We start from the raw sequence: 16,784 nt of genomic DNA, 5'->3' as shown, positions 1-16,784 counted from the left end.
ATACTCCTTACAAAATCAAAGCTTATCGGAGGTACACCATTACCACCATAGTCCACCATATTTACTTTGGGGAATAGATTTTAGTCTTATGCAAACAATTCATTGTTCTGTACCTCCAAAATGACCGCCATGGAGCTTACATTACAGTATTTGTGCCTTTTTTGTGGTAAAAACCACAAATCTGGAGTTAAGCTTACTAACAACAACGAATCTTGAATGTGAGAGGGGGGTCCTTGACTCATGTTTGGGTACAGGGGTGCCGCGGGGGGGTGGGGGGGGGGGAGGTTATAATCCTGACTCTGTTTAAGACAAAAAAAAAAAACAATATAGAAATCCTGACGTGCAGAGCAACACCTCGATTTTATAACCATTTAGGACAAATGACAAAATACATACTATTTTTTGACAACACCCTGTGGGAAAAAAAGTTCAGGTTTGAATGGGATTCAAAACAACACCCTGTTTAGGACAGGATTAGACCAGATCATGTTTGGACAGTCACAACCATACCCTGTTCTGCTTCAAGCGGCACATCCCCAATAAGGGAGTAATCCCCCCCCCCCCCCACCCTGTCCCAAGCGACTCCTGATATTATTTGATCGGTTAGAGTGAAACCTAAGTTAAACGAAGTACCAAGGGACAAGGGAAATTGGTTTGTTATATTGAGGGTTCGTCATATCAAGGTTCTGTTCCATACATTTTGACAGGCTAGGCTGGAGAATATTGTTTTGTTTGAAATCTAAATAATGCACCTGGTCGAGTCACATGAGAAACAAAAGAGACAAAAGAGAAGTATGTAGCTAATTACTACAGCTCATAGGAGGGAGTCTATCTGAGGTCCCTCAGACTTCAAGGTGTGAGGCAGCGGGTGACAGGAGACCAGGTTCACTATAAACAACAAAAACCATACTAAAATAGATATTTATTTCAAAATGGTTTGCACTGAGTTGTTACAAAATATAATCCATTTCTAGATTCTTTGATGTAACAAAACAAATTAAATGACTGGCGAAAGTATTATTTTACAAAACTAGAAGAACCTGACCAGCAAATTTAACAGTGCAAAATTAAAATACTTGCCTAAGCACTTAAGCATTCCTTCATTGGCCCAGCTCCACAGTACAAGGACCACAAAACCCAAAGCCTTCTCATACTCATAATTTTTCCTGCTTAGTAGCATCATGTTGCTTTTTCGTAGGTTGTTTACAAACATTTTGGGGCATTCATCATCTTGTTCTTCTTTTTCTGGTTCAAAATAAAAGTTTCTTGATGTGTGCAACACTTTACACTAAGCAAGGAAAATTATTTCTAGCTGTCTAATCATAAAGCATATACCTTCAATGTTTTATTCTCACTGATTCCTGTGTCAGCCATCTTGTTGCTGGTATAACACAATTGAGCATGCATATTTAGTGCAGTTTTAAATTTCAAGATAACACAGCTTTTATTGCTTTCAGGGGACACCACACTGTTCCCTAAATGAAGCCCATTTTACTTTACTGTGAATGTACCTTTGAAAAACGCACATTTGTTCTGTTTGTACTGATGCCAACCGCAATTACACTAACAACCAGGATGTTAGCCAGGAATTGAAAACTAGGCATCCTGGAGCTGGAATGTGTCTATTAAAATTTTGAAAATTTCACTGAATTTTATCACCCCGAGACCCCTGCTGGCTAATTAACCCTTGCCGACAACCAACGCCAAAGAAAGTTCAATGTCATTTGTGCTAGCCTATTGACATGGACCCCTGGAAGAAATAAAAGCCATGTTTGGTTGCAAGTTTACTTGGACATTTTAATTTCAAATACTTATTGTATAACCCAACAACAGCAGCTTGACGTTTATGTTACAACAGTTACTGTTAATCTGAAAATTCAAAAAGGTCGAGACCATATTTTCAAAATTTCCTTCTGACGAATTAATATTTCCCACTATACCAACTGTGGGGAATACATCTGAGTCTTGCCATAATAATTTATTTGATGTGATATGATCCATTGATTAAGTTATTTTTTGTCTGGTATATGCAGCTATACCTAGAAAAGTAAAGCTTAAATATTTTTTTTAACTTCCTAGCCATTTTTGTTCCAAATGAATTTTGAAGACAGGGTTGTCGCTATGTTAGGAAGAAACAGACCAGAATTTCGCAAGTCAGGCAAACTCTTAATTCTATCAAAAAAGTCAGTGATTTTTGTTTTAGGCTTGCCACATAGTTTCACAAAAGTTTTGTTTTTGTTCTTTTTTTTTTATTGAGCTAGGTAACTTGTTCCAAAAATACCCAGCAATCATTTAGCTTGTACCACTAAAGGATTCATTTTTTGCTTGGTCAGTATATAAAACTTGTTTTTGGACGAAGGCAATTTTTTCCAACCCGATCAACACTGTTAACAAACCTGTGGAAAATGAATTGTGTCAAAAAAATTACAGACCAGACTTGACATTTCAATTAAATAGTGGTGTTTGTTTTGATTTCCTCAGCCTGAAGATACTTAAATTTGGGAACATAAAACAAACCTTAAAATAACCTGACTGAGTCAATTAAATAAAATACTTTCATTTATGAAACTTTGTTTCTAAAAACATGATCTTTTTACAACAACTTTTTACACCAGCACTGGGCCAAATGAACTTTTGAATTTTCTCTAAAATAACTCCAAAATGAATTACTACTGACAGCGACTGCTACACCTATCTTATAACAATGTCTGATATTCTCAACAATGACCTGGGAATGCAAGGCATGTTTTCACAATCAAACTAACAAACCTTGACTGTCTACCCTTTTCATAACTTTGCATCAATATCATATCACAGGCCAGCTTGTAATAAAAATGCCATTCAGTTTGAAACCAAGAGAAAACCAATACTTTTCAATTTTTCTACAAGTCCCCTCATTGCCCTTGTTCTTTGTTATGAAACTCAAAATAGGTACTTTCCCGTAATATTTAAATAGAACTGCAATTAAATTTCTTTTCTTTTCTTTTGAACATTATAATAGCCAGATTACCACATAAGTTAATAGATATTTCTGGAAATGTACGCTCAGATATAAATAAGAAAGAAAATAAAACCAGATCCCACCCTTCTTATTATTATGTTAAAAACATCATGCATCAATCAGCTTATACCTTGCTTAAGGATAAAATAGAGTCATAAAATGTGACGTCACAAATATTTGAATTTTCAAAATTATGGGATTTATTATGAGATGTTGATAAAGAGCATGATAACACTCTTTCCAAATATCTCAACAAATACCATTGTTATATACCTACACTTTCACTCAACAAAACAGGCACTCTGATTGGTTGATTCTTGGTCACATGCCCCTAATCAAAAACAAATGTATCCCGACCGGGATACAATTCCTCACTTGTTGCCCTCTCAGTTGTTTGTTTGTTTGTTTGTTTGTTTTGCTGTGATTGTTGAAGGGAAAGTCTTAATATATAACAAAGCACTTAATGTATGGTCCCTTGGGAAACTAGTTAGTTTTGTTTTCGCTCGAGTCCTGATGTTTCCTGCGACGAAGTCAAGGAAATTCTCAGGAAACCAAAACTAACTGTTTCCCTGGGGACCATACTGTACATTAACTGTATATAATTTCATAAATTTAGTTTTTGTGACGTTATCACTTAAGGACTCTATTGGCCTTCCTTTTAAGGACAGTGCCTCCTGAACAACGCAGAAGTATTTTCTGTGCTGTTCATGGCTATGCCGGAAAAGCATCTTAGAAAGGGTGGTCTGAGGACAAAAACAAAATTTGGGTAACCACACATTTTCCAGAGATGAGCAAGCAACAATTCTAGAAAGCTTTAAAAATTTAGACTAATGCTGACATCCATCCAAATTGAGGCTCAATATCATCGAGCTGAAAAATGCATGGTAAGTTATAACCCATTTTTTTAATTCCAATAACCCCTGCCAAGATCTGCTCTTCCCGCAGTAAATCACACAAAAATGCCTCTGTGTTAAGGAGACACCATCATTTCTCAGACCATGATTCCAAGCTGGGCAGAATGTATATGCGCAGTAACAAACAGATGCACTGTCCTTCAGACCCTGGCCAACCTCTCGGAATTTGTTCATTATTTTCTATGTGGTGGGCTTGGACAATGTCACCCACTGAACCACACATTTAGGATAACAATAATGCAGATTCAAATTGATTGCTGCCAGCAGTAAATATATCCATGTTTCCAGCTGTAAGATTCAATCTACCCTTATCACGCATGTACTATAGTGAGAGAATTAGTGCAATGGCAAGAGACATCCACATAGTTACGGTGTACCACGATATTCTGAACACTTGACCTGCAGCACTTCTCTTGGCTTCCACTTCAGGATCTGCTCCATCCATAGGCGTTGAGGCTGAAGGGGAAATCACCAAATATAAAATTGAGTTTGAACAAACAACTGCAATGGGCAGTTCCAGAAAAAAATCAATACCCACCCCTAGGAAGGTCATCAGAAATTCATAGGGGGAGGGGGATCTTAAAAATCAAAAATTTAGAAGCAAAGTATGAAGCTAAACTGGAATTTCTTGGGGGGAGGGGGGTGGAAAACAAAAAACCTTCCGTGGGGGGAGTATGGATATTTCTGGAACTGCACAATAAACATAAACACTTAGAATCGATACAGTTGTAAAGTGTGCCATCACAAACATTTGAATTTTTAAAATAATGGGATTTATTAAACAATATTCCAAACCTAAAACAAAATTACATGTAGGAGAATTTGTATGGAGTCATCAGAACATAAAAGTGCAAATATCTCACCCCCGAATTGAAGTTAGATGTTGATTTTTGGCAAGTAGGCATTTTTCATCATGCTCTTTCAAAATATCTCTGAGTCAGCAAATCCTTTAATTTCATAATTTGTTTTTGTGACATCATCACTTTAGGACTCTATTACAGGTGCATGAAAGTAAATATTGGAAGTTTGTTTTGTTTGTTTCCTGTCTGTGTTATTTTGTTCAATTTTTGCTATAATTTTAAAAGTTTTATTTCACTTTTAGACCACCAATACCTCTGATTAAATGTATGTAATTTGTAATCAGTGTGAAAATAATAAATAAATATTGTCAAATAGTTTGGTAAAATTAATAATTACACACAAGTTAAATACAAACCTCTTAGTGTTTGGGTTGGATTTACATGTACACTGTCTGGTGTTCTGCTTGTTTCTAACAAAATAAATATACCATACATTGTAAGTTCAAATGTCAGTTTTCATCATTTTTCACCTATAATCACATTTTTTTTTATTAACATTAGGTCTGCTTTCTTAACTGTAGAAACCTTTTCCTGTTCTCAAATCATGCACACACTCTAAATATGTTAATTATGCCCTGAGCCCCCTACATTTAATATTCATGAAACCATGTCCCAGAATTTAAAAAAAAAATGAATGTGTTGGATCCCTGTTTACCTTTAAGGTACATATTTGCTTACCCTTTGTTATTAACATTGGTGGTTTTGTTAATACATCACTGTCCTCTCGTGGTTTCTTCATGAATATTTTATTGCCTTTAATCTTTGTTTTAAATTTCTCTGATTCGTTAGGTGTTTGTGCAACAACTGAAATGAAAAGACAAAACGAAGTTTAGGATTTCAGGATTCAACAGCAAACTTTACAAAAGTGTGAACTATACAGGTTTGATTAAATGATAAGAACAAAATATGCACCTAAACTGAAAACATTGTACAATTAAAGGGGTGCCTGGAGAAAAGCCCTAAATGGCTTCTGATAAATTGCTAGATTCACTTTCCAAATTGCCTACATTCGCTTGTGAAACAAAAGGAGAATTTGACCTTAAATGAAAAGTCACTTAAGGACTTATTCCGTGCACCCCTTCACTAAAAATATTATAAAGACTTCATATTTTGGATTTTCAAGTGTTTGCAACAGGATCTGTTGGTTCAGCATCTCTTACTGATTAATTTCACAGTTGTGATGGTCAGGAAAAAGTCAGGGAAAACCATATTTTTTTCTGTCAGGGAAAAGTTGGAATTTTGTATCAAGCCAGGGAAGGGTCAAGGAATTCTGTCTCAAGTCAGGGAAATTCTGAATTCTACCTCAAAGTCAGCAAAAAGCCAGGTAAAGCTAGGTTTGGGAAAGGGTTTCCTTGCTGCCAAAGGTAATGTTGGTTCAAAAGCCATCTACAATGGAATTGATTTCTGTGGCCTTATCGCTGGCTTTATTGGCAAAGAATTTAGTTTCTGTAGTCAGTAAAAACTGGTTTTTGGACAGTGAAAAGCCAGGGAATTTTCATTATTTTGATAAGTGGCAACCCTGAATTTTGAACATCCTATTATTGGGCAGTATGAGCCCACCAATTTCAACCACTAAAAGGTACAACTGCCACTATTAACTGAACTGTCATATGATTTGGAGATTTCCCAGCTCCATAGCATACCAAGGAGGCTTTCATACCTTGTGTACCTCCAGCAATGTATCATTAACAACAACACTATTTGGCGGGGGGGGGGGGGGGGGGGGCACAATGGTGGGAGGCAAGTGCTCTCACCACTGTGCCATCCCTGCGCCCCAAGAAATGTTCAGAGGAATAAATTTTCATGCGAAAAACTGTCTGGCAGTGTGTGACAGCAGTGTATTTGAACCTAGTATTTGAATTCTCCATACCTTCTTGTAAAGCAAGTGTTCGAATTGTTAGTTTGACCCGCTCACTCCTGAGTCTTTGTTCGCGCCATCTTGCTATCACCTGTATTTCCAGGACATACGTTCTGTTTGGAAGAAGATCTTTTATTGTGTACTCATGAATATTGCCTTGGATGCGTCTATCAGTAACCACAAGCGATACAAATTTTTCAAGTTGTTCGTCATGTCTAAGGCTCCACGATAACCTGTATCTGTGAACTGGAAGACCTGCAACAGGACATTAAGCCAACATTAACATTGTACTTCTATCTATAACCAAGTAATGGGCCATTTCTGAGTTGCTTTGAACCTCATTATAAAAGTGAGGCTTCATACATAGTTTTCATTCACATGCAAACAAAAGTAATTTCCACATGAAAAGCTTTGCATGAATTAAGCTTCTCTGTTGTAATGAGGGCCTTATCAAACTTGGAAATGGCCTATTTACCACTGAGCCTCCAGTATACGAGGGCTAAGGGAATCCCACTTCCCACTCCCCCTTGCTCAGGGGTGAAGTGGTACTCCTATTCCCCCCTCATACCCCCTCCTTCCTTGTTGCATGGCTTCTGTCTCTGCACCCTTTACTGTTAAAAAAAGTGTTATCAATAATTTCAAATTTTTCCCTTCGCTCACTTTCCATCCTCTCAGAGAAGTGTCATTTTATACCTGCAGTTCCAGAGCCTTTTTACTTACTTCTTACATTGTACTTAGAGGAGGTACCCGTAAAAAGGGGCAAGAATCCCAGGACACATCAGAATTTGTTCCTGTCTCTTTCAATGAAATTGGGGACATCTACAGATGTGTGCCATTAAAATATGTTTTTTTAAACTTGCATCAGATGGAATGTTTGGGTTTTTCACCAACTCATGCAAATCAGACATTATTACTATCATGAAACTGAGATGTCAACCAGGAACATTATTTTATAACAAAATTTTCTTAAACATTAATGTCCAAATGTGCAAGAAAGTTCAACAGCGCTTTCGGAACTCAGTCGGAACTAAGTCTCTTTTTCAAAGATACAATTACTGAACAGTGTATAGCCTCATTTTGGTGATGAGGGTGCAAGGTTCCTCCATGAATTGGAAGTGGGTGGTAACTAATGCAATGAAATCTTCACACTTAACAACTTACCAATAGCACTGTCGGGTTTCTTCCACGTCACATGCACATTAATGTGTCCCTTTTTAAACTGCATTTGCGTGAATCTGAAATCCTTTACTGGCCCTGGGCGTCCGGGATTGATGAAGATAAACTTACTCGGCACACTGAACCTTGCACCATATTGATTGACTGCAGCCACCTTGAATTGATGCCAAACCAAAGGCTGCAGATCATCAATTTCAGCAAACAGTGAGGTGGTCTGTGTACAGAAAAACACTCAAAATTAATAAGCAGTTAGCCCAATCTGCCCTGTCCAGACTAGGTCAGACTTTGTCAGTTCCTGTGCTTTTTCCCCACCCCTCCCTTATTTGACGAACAAGGACGGGCACCAAGGAGTCTGAACAACGTCCTTCTCAGAGCCCTCGCACAGGAATCTAGTCTGAACAGGGCCCTTCTGTACTTTTTACTATAATCAGACTTGCTTACTGTTGTTATGCCAGATGGAGGAAACTGTCACATAGACACAACACAGAGCTAATGCCTCTGCTAATCATTGAGGAGCAGATTGAAGAAACTTGATGTCTCGTAAGGCCATTGCTTTCTTCAGTAACAGTCCACAATGAAGTGACCGAGTATTGCAAACCTTGAATTGGGATGTTAACGTACTGACTGAGATACCCTCCCTGTCACCATCAAGGAATATACCTAATAGTAAGACAGTACTAACCCCCCCCCCACCCCTCTTGATGATGAGATCAAGGTATAGTGTATGCAGGCAGGCACTGCCTGCTTAATCACATTTTGAGGATGAAACAGTCATGCTTCCCAAAGGAAAAGTTGAGATGGACACTGCCTCGAAAACAGAAACAAGGAAACTTGGAGTAGAACTATTGAGGCTGAACTGACTGACCTCGCTCAGAATAGGGTTAAATGGTATGACCGCATCATCAAGGCCTCATGTCTCTTTTCAGACAGAGAAGTTAACTTGGCAGTTCCCCCCAGGTGGAAGTGGGAGGATACCCAGGGCGGAAGGGGGGGCCCCTTCCACCCTGGGTATCCTCTTTAGGGGCGAGGGATCTACTCACTTGTTTGATTTCTTTCCAATCCTGTGGTGTACCAGAGTCTGATGACGACCCCTTCTTCTGTTGCTTTGCCATGACAACAAATACTGTAGCAAATGGCCAGGTCCCATTCCATGAGATGGTGTAATTTTGAGATCTTTTCTTTCTTTCAGGGACAGAAACTTGTACATTTTCAGGGCGCATTAATACACCTGAATGTAAAAAGAAAGCTTTTCATTAAATTATGAAGTTCAACCCCTTAAACAACAGCTGAATTAGGAGCTATTCTAGATTGCTCAGGTGACGTGACCTCTATGAAGCTTCACCAACTACTCGCTTGCAAGTAATGTGCACCTGGATTTAATCTTGCACAGTTACAAAACTAAAGAATTACCGTGAAGATGGGACAAAATCAGAAAATTGTCATAAATTGCTGGATGGTAGATAGTAGAGATAGTTTTTTAATAAAATTGAGTGTGATTAAAATTACATGGCAGTGGAAGGGCTGAATTGCAAAATCTACAATTATAGGTAGAAAAAAATTACAATTTAAAATGACAAGGTTAAAGAATGTAATGAAGCACTAGAGATAATTTATGCCAAAAAGCACAAGAGATATGCCAAACACCTTATGTACAATTTACATATTTGCACCTAATTATATTACAAGTAAAATTTAAGAATAAAATATTGCAGGCCTAGGTATCCGTTGTGAAGAATGATTTTCCCGGCTGCACATCACAGGAATAAATGCTTGTCCAAAATGTTCTGAACAGCATTTTCCCAAAAAGTTGCATTATTGTCATTTCAGCTGCATCTTTAAACTATAGTTAAAACGAAACAAAATATCACAACATAAACTTACACTGACTGCTAGGGACTCCAGTTGAACAAGAGGAATTACCATCTGTGACGAGAGCAAAATATAGAGAAAACATCAACACACTTGTTTGCCAGAGCTATTCTAAGGGATGGTTTTTTGGAGGGTGGTTGCAGACTTCAAGGAAAGTTATACAAAGTCATGTAAATCTTGACCGTTTTATTCCGAGATATTTTGCTTGCAGAATGAAGTTAATAGGATTAAAGACCGTCACCAGTTTGAGATTATTGAGGTCAAACCTGAAATAGAATATTTTTGTTTAAAATAGTATATAAATTTATTTAAGCATATCAACCTTTTCACAGGAAGTTTTAGTTTTGAATCACCCCACCCCCTGGACATTCCAGTTTAGCTTCATTTTTCCTTCTTAAAAAACGTTTTTACTTTTATTACACACCTGCAACCCTCGCAGAATTTTCAATGGCCTTCCATGATGGACCTTTAAATAAGTTGGCGTAAACTATAACTAAATAATGTGTTTAACAAAGCTTTATGGCAAAGACAACCTTACCTTCTAAATGCAAATGTTTGAGAAATTTACAGGACTCTCCACAAACATTGTTATAAGCCTCCAACGTAAAATGTAATTTCTGAATATAAACAAAATCATGTGGTTACAGAAAAAGTTTCAAAAATTACAGTTGCGCTCTTTGTAAATACTGTAAAAGCATAATTATGTTGCGAATCCAATTTACTTACACAAAACCAGGAACACGATAATACTTTTCTTTCTTCGCATGGCTTTAAACACTGATGGAAATAAAAAAAGAAACATGATTATTTGTGCTTGAACCTTACTGTCTGGGGAGGGGACAGAAGGCAAAAATCACATATATCCAAGATATCATCGACTGAAGAGCAGGTGAGGGGGGGGGGGGAAGGGGGCAAATCTCACAGTGAAGATAGCAGGGAATTTTTGTACCTAATTTTAGAGTGGTTAAATCTACCATTCTTGCTATTATATATAATGAACCCAGGTGATGGTATCCTTTATAATATTAAGGCTGCAAAATCTGATATTATCAACCTCCCATGTCCAGTCTGGACACCATATTCGATTGTCTGCTTAAGAGGATGTCTAGCTAAGAATAAAAAAGAAAAAGGCTTGGATTCGTTTATGGCTAGGACCTTACTGCTGCTGCTTAAGAAAGGCATGTGTCTGCTCTATGGCTTAATTAAGACTGCAGTCTTTGAATGACTATGGGATCTGCTTTAAGACAGGTGTCTGGTCGAGTCTTAATTGTGACTGGGAATTGTGGCTGTGTGTGTCTATTTAAAAGAGGTGTCTCCTTGCTACAGGGGGGTTAGAAAATGCAGTGTTTGGAATGTATAGTTACACATTAACTGAAACTTTATTGTGTGTCTGCTAATGGAAGGTTGAAAATGCAGTTCCTATATAACTGGGAACTTGACGTATATTGAGCAAAAGTAAAACATTTTACTCTCTGGTTATTTTTACGTGGGAGCAGCCACATATAAAGTGTAGTTGCCTGCTTGTTCAGGAGACATCCGTTAGCTGATCTGTTAGCCTCAAAGATTGGATTGGCTTCTCCTTAAAACTAGTTACTACCTTTTGGGGCCTACATGATTACATCGCAAATTTCAAAGCTTAGTTAGGGAGTCTGAGATTTCAAACCGACTTTGTTAACAAATTCTCCTAAAAAAAATTTACACTCAGATAAAATCTCAGCCTACCAACCCCCCCCCCCCCCCCCAAAAAAAAAAGGCTGAATGGGAATGCATCATGCAAACTAACAGGGTTCCTTTCACACTTTCCAACTGTCATCCCTCACTGGGGCATTCATATAAACGTTAATCCCTTGATATTGTACTTACAGCTAAGCAGTCATCATTTGTACAGTCTACAGGGCTTGTAGTGATCTAAAAAAAATGAGACAGCAAAAGGTTAAGAAACAAATTAGCAGTCATGATTTCTGCAAGTTGTCAGCTAGTTTTGTTGCACCTTTAACAGAAACGTTAGAACAGCAAAGTTGGACAAGGGATTGTATATCTGCCAACTTTTTCTGGTTTAAAAGCATGAGATTTTTGTCTCGTTGTGACCGGGATTTCCAAAAACGTCCGAACCACTTCCGAAGATTTCCGACGATTTTCCGAAGACTTCCGAACGTTGCCGAAAATGTCCGACGATATTCCGACAACCTTTGAACACTTACGATTCAAATGGATTGTAGACATTTTAAAGCTTTTGCGACTGTTATAAGGAGCAAAGAAATAAAACGTAACAAATCTGAAATGAAGTGAAGTTTTTTTAGAACAACTTGCCCAGATTTGTGAGTCAGGTGTGAGAAATTGTCCTTGATGCGTGAGATCGATGTCTTTAGTCCGCAGGCGTGAGACTCACGCATAATGTGTGAGAGTTGGCAGGTATAGGATTGCATGATTAATTTTCACACGACCCTTCTTGAAAACACCTGCCAAGACTAAAATAATGTTTCCCCGTGACCATATATAGTTAGCCATTATTCAGATGTATAGCTGTGAGAAAGTTGCAACAGATATTTCTTTCAGGTTGTTATTTTATATTTAGCAATGTTTGGTGAAATTGCGTGGCAACAAACACAAAAATAACTGTGAGACAAGTAAGCTGCATGAACTGTTGCCCAAAGGTAATACTGTCTTAAAAAGTCAGTATATTCTTTCTCAGCTTCTACTGGAGATATCAGTTCTAAAACCTGACCAGTCTTCAAAGTACTTTATTGACACTTAAGTAATTTCCAAATGAAGTAAAGAGGCTAGTATGAACATGATGCAAGGAGTAAGAAAACCGGAAATCGACTTTGAAGACAGCACAAAAAAAATTCCTTGGGGACACAAATATTTTATCTTTATGGTGCCTCATAAATCTTCGTTGAGGTCTCTAAGACAATACCAAAGGACTAAAATAACCATTATCTTTATATCTAGCGGTAAAAATGTCTTTTACGATGTCACGAGTGTTTTCAAGTGCATTTGATGGTGTAAGCGTGATGCTAGCGAAACGACACTAAGATATTGTTAGAGGAACTGATAGTGGGAAGTTCAAATTACTTGAATGTTCAATAGGCTTAAACAGAGAGAAATTGTACCTGCATTCATTTTCATTCAAAAATCACAAAAACTTTCACAATGGTGTGAAACGTTATTTCTGTAAAACTGAGAAAAAAAAAACAGTGAAAATGTGCATTAACAATGTCGAAATGTGTGGCGTTTTTGACATAAAAGGAATTTCATTCTGTAAGTGCACGGTTGCATTATAATATCACGCCTTTTGTGACAGCGGGTAATTTTACGAGGTGCCTTGCTAGTTAAATATACCAAAACCCCTTTGAAACTTGCAAATTTCGACGGAAAACTCTCTTTTTTCTCATTTTTTGTGTGGCGAAACCTGCAGTTGATTTTAGGAACATATCAAATCAATTACGTCAAAGATTCGCGGCTGTCCGTCCTACAGATTACCTTGAAAACTATTCAGCTTCATTAAAAGTATGAACCAATATCGCTAGCTGCAAGTTATGAAATCTTAAAATTACTAGACACAAGCCAATGCGAGAAATATCGCGCTTTTTCAACTCCGGAAGAATGGTTTGAGAGAAGATAATGCTTTATTAAATTCTGTTCACTGTTAGTGACCACAAACGGAATTAAAAGCAAGTGGACCAAGATACAACTATTTGCATTACAAAGGCGCTCCGTTCTTGCAAGTTCTGAGTGTATTAGATTGAGTCATCGCCCGAAGTGATAACTTAAAGCGAAGTCTTGCTTCGCTTTTGTGTCGGCTGAATTCTTCTTAAATTAGAAAGTGTGCGACTTTATGATGTATGTTTTTCATCTGCGTTAACTTGGAATGCACTGGCGTAATTTCGTATGCAAAAAGTTAGCAGTGTACAAACAAACACCTTTTGAAAATCACTCGATATGAGCTTGTAAACGTACGCTTGCAGCAAAGTATGATGACATCTCAGAAAAATTTGCCGTTTACTAAAACTCGATAGTTTTCTTAGTAATACGGCCGACATCAGCTCTTTTTGAGGAGCTTTAAACTGTTATCCCATCTTTTAGAGCCGTGAAATAAAGTACTACTTTCATCGCAACAAATCTGCGTTCATAAACTTAGCACTGCATATAGCTGAGCTATGTAGAAAGTTGTTGGCTACTGGAAAAATGCAATGGATTCTTCGCTGACATCAATGAAATTTAAACACAAAAGCAAGCTTTCATCTTATTCTGTTGATGAAAGTACAAGAAAAGCTGTACTTACATTATTCTGTTGATTGATCCCCTGCTGCCATCAGAGTGGTGATGAACGCGCGCGAAGTCGAAGATCGTGGAAAAGATTAGAAACAAGAGTACGTTTAGCAAGGCACAGAAGATTTAAAATCACGCAAAAATCCTCTGCAAGTTTGCTATGATATGTACAAATGGCAAAAGATCACAACCTATGGAACATTTCAACAACAGGTACAAAACAATCGATCGCACAAGTTGATCGCTCACCTTTGCAAAACACCGACTTCGGCATCGCGCCGAGAACAAGTTTGCAGAACTCCCAACGAAAAAGGCGACGGAAAGACAGATCACATATCCAATTAAAGAGGTTTTAAAGAGTGCCATCATATGAAAAAATCAAAAGAAAAAGTGAGACAAGTTAAGAAGTGTCAAATCCGGTATATAGCAACCGAGAAAGTGGATGAAGGAAAATTTGCATAACAAGACCTGGATTACAAACACCGCATTGCACGTGTTCCATGCATCGATAATTAGTGGGTGTAACCACTCAAAGGAGAATTACAAAGTTGATCGCAAAATTTTCTTTTGAACTCTGTAAGCCCACGATTTTTTATCAAAATAGTTTGTTCGCTGGGTTTTCAAGACCTCTTTCTGGACTGTTTTTACTTGACATCGAATTTTTATAGCTGAAAGACTAATCATTAATTTCTTTTTAAAAAATATTCCGGTACAAACATTAGCTACAGCCTGCATGAATTGCATCACCTATCGGCCATTTTTTTTACTCGATTTTCGTTTCCGAAACACATGGATTTTAAAATTTACGAGAATAATGCATAATTATCTTCATCAATTGTAAAGTGTGATCATTTTGTACCCTTTGCAGTGCCTTTGGCGAAAAATAGTACCTTTTAAATTATGAACTTGTGATTGCAATTAAAATCTCGCAACTTCCTTTCCACGAGCGAAACGTTTTTTTGCCAAACAAAGAATATATTTGCATTGCCAAGTGTTCTAAAATGCAAAATAAATGCTAATTGTTGAGCATAATAACTCTTTGTTATCGCGTTTTTGTGGTAACGTAGACAAAAGAGATTTGGTAATTTTGAACATGTTCAGACCAAAAAATAATGAACTTTGAACGAGATAAAAAATGCGGCATTCTTTCGTCGCGAAACAATCCATTGGACCGAAAACCATTCCCTTTAATCTCAAGAGTGATATATTTAGCTTGTAATTTGGCATTATATGGTTTCTCAAGGTGAATAAATATGATGTTTATATTTGAATCAGACGTCTGGCTTCTTAATTTTTAATTCTCAGCCACTGAAATTGCGAAGTTCGCCTTTGCACTCAATTCGAAATAGAGTTCATATTTCTTTGAACAAATTGAAACCTGGTACAGTGCAAAATGTTTTACATCGTTAACTTTACGCAGTTCTTAGACGAAGGGTATAGAATTTGCTGTGTTAGCACATTCAGTTTTATTTTGCTGACAAATCATTTTTCAGACGTGTGGGGTCAATGTTTATTAATTAATCTATTCATTCGTAAATGAACACATATTTGCCTTTATATACCAATTCTTTTGTTGTCGTCTTTCTTTATGCGTCGTATACTAGAACAGTGTAAATGGAACAGTCTGTATTGACACCTTCCCTTCCTGTGAAATACTTCTTTCAATTAATGAGCAGACCCAACGACTGTTTTTGGAGGAATATACCCGTCAAAAAAACATAAAATTGAATTGTGATGAAAACTAGCATATTAGTGAAATGTCAAGTCAGAATTCGTAATATGCAGGGATGATAAATCATTTAGAGGCTGAAATAATAAGCCAGATTGGATTTTGAAAAGCCAACATAGGCTTTTAGCTTCGAGGAGTGATTTTGTTCCCTAAAATCGTCTGCGTCTTCAACTGAATTCAGCTTTAAAAGAGCTGGAATCCGACTTGTGTACACTAACACACTTTCATCAGTTATTTCATTTGAATAAACATTTGAAGTATTTTACTTAACCTTTCTGGTTGGTTGCCTTAATATAGTTAAAAAAAAAAGATAGGAAAACTGTTTGTTTGACAATTTTAGCCGGGCTGGTTGCACACAATCAAGTTTTTTTTTTGACAATTTTGTGACCATTTTTATTTATTGATGTGCATCAAAAGGGTAAACAGATTTTCCCATTATGGGAGTTCTAAAGCTTGCCCGCCTGTTTTTGAAACAGCAAGATTGTCAAAGGAAACAAATGATTGATTTTATCACACCGCAAAGAGATTGGAAAGCTGACGTCTAGATGGCTAGCCCCTTTTTTAACTCACTGGGAGTTGATGAGACCTAATATTTGCTCGTGTACACTCCTCCACCAACGCAACACAACAGCTTCTTTACAAACTAAAAGGAAAAAGCCGTGAAAAGCTTAATTTATGTTGTCTTACAGGTATAAACTGAAACTTGACAAAGACAAAGTTATCCGGAGGTATTAAAGCGGCTAGCTTGAAAGTACCAAAGTAGAGTCACTTTGACAGTCTATTATATCAAACTGTCTGCTACATGTCTCAGTTTCTCTTCATACCGGTAATTGTACTCTTCGAGCATTTTTTTTTTTTTTTAAGTTTAATTTCAAAGAAAAAAATGGTACAATCACTATTATTAGAAACATGATCATTGGATAAACTCCAGAGCTTTGATTGGCTTCAGCGGTCATGCAATATCAGCCATTATACCATGCCTGAGAAATAGCTACCATTAAGATAGCGACCGAAGATAGTTCGTCTAGACGCATAATGCGTCTTATGCCCGTCTTTATACTAGAGACGAACAATAAATCTTTGCCCAACTTCGTCCAGACGGTTC

At 37.3% G+C, this 16,784-nt stretch overlaps 1 protein-coding gene and 1 long non-coding RNA gene across 3 annotated transcripts; one reads left to right on the top strand and one right to left on the bottom strand.

The window, feature by feature from the left end:
* Positions 1-905: 905 nt before the first annotated feature.
* Positions 906-15,147, bottom strand: LOC146455767 (anosmin-1-like). 2 transcript variants are annotated; one of them, XM_085093900.1, is made up of 12 exons: positions 14,200-15,147; positions 13,964-13,987; positions 11,542-11,586; positions 10,405-10,455; positions 10,217-10,295; positions 9,691-9,732; positions 8,850-9,037; positions 7,795-8,023; positions 6,646-6,888; positions 5,454-5,579; positions 5,132-5,185; positions 906-4,371 (listed from the first exon to the last, which is right to left on the bottom strand). In XM_085093900.1, the coding sequence occupies exons 1-12, from the start codon at positions 14,317-14,319 to the stop codon at positions 4,238-4,240; spliced, it is 1,335 nt and encodes a 444-aa protein (XP_084950026.1). In that variant the 5' UTR covers positions 14,320-15,147; the 3' UTR covers positions 906-4,237. The 2 variants fall into 2 exon arrangements, with proteins under 2 accessions (XP_084950026.1, XP_084950027.1); XM_085093901.1 differs by having other exon boundaries at positions 13,964-13,984; positions 14,200-15,144.
* LOC146455768 (uncharacterized) lies at positions 5,563-9,918 on the top strand. The gene is made up of 3 exons (XR_014858962.1): positions 5,563-5,655; positions 6,000-6,099; positions 8,999-9,918. It is a non-coding gene; the product is annotated as an uncharacterized LOC146455768 (long non-coding RNA).
* Positions 15,148-16,784: the final 1,637 nt, after the last annotated feature.

The sequence above is a fragment of the Pavona decussata genome, unplaced genomic scaffold, assembly GCF_977016875.1.
Source record: "Pavona decussata unplaced genomic scaffold, jaPavDecu1.1 SCAFFOLD_270, whole genome shotgun sequence".
NCBI lineage: Eukaryota > Metazoa > Cnidaria > Anthozoa > Scleractinia > Agariciidae > Pavona > Pavona decussata.
Note: the sequence above shows the minus strand (reverse complement) of the source record. Positions and strands in the feature narration are given on the sequence as shown.

Coding starts and splice junctions, on each gene's coding strand:
- LOC146455767 (XM_085093900.1), bottom strand. CDS start 14,319: ATGATGGCACTCTTTAAAACCTCTTTAATTGGATATGTGATCTGTCTT. Junction 10,296..10,404: donor TATCGTGTTCCTGGTTTTGT/GTAAGTAAATTG, acceptor GTTTATATTCAG/AAATTACATTTTACGTTGGA. Junction 5,186..5,453: donor ACCAATGTTAATAACAAAGG/GTAAGCAAATAT, acceptor TTATTTTGTTAG/AAACAAGCAGAACACCAGAC.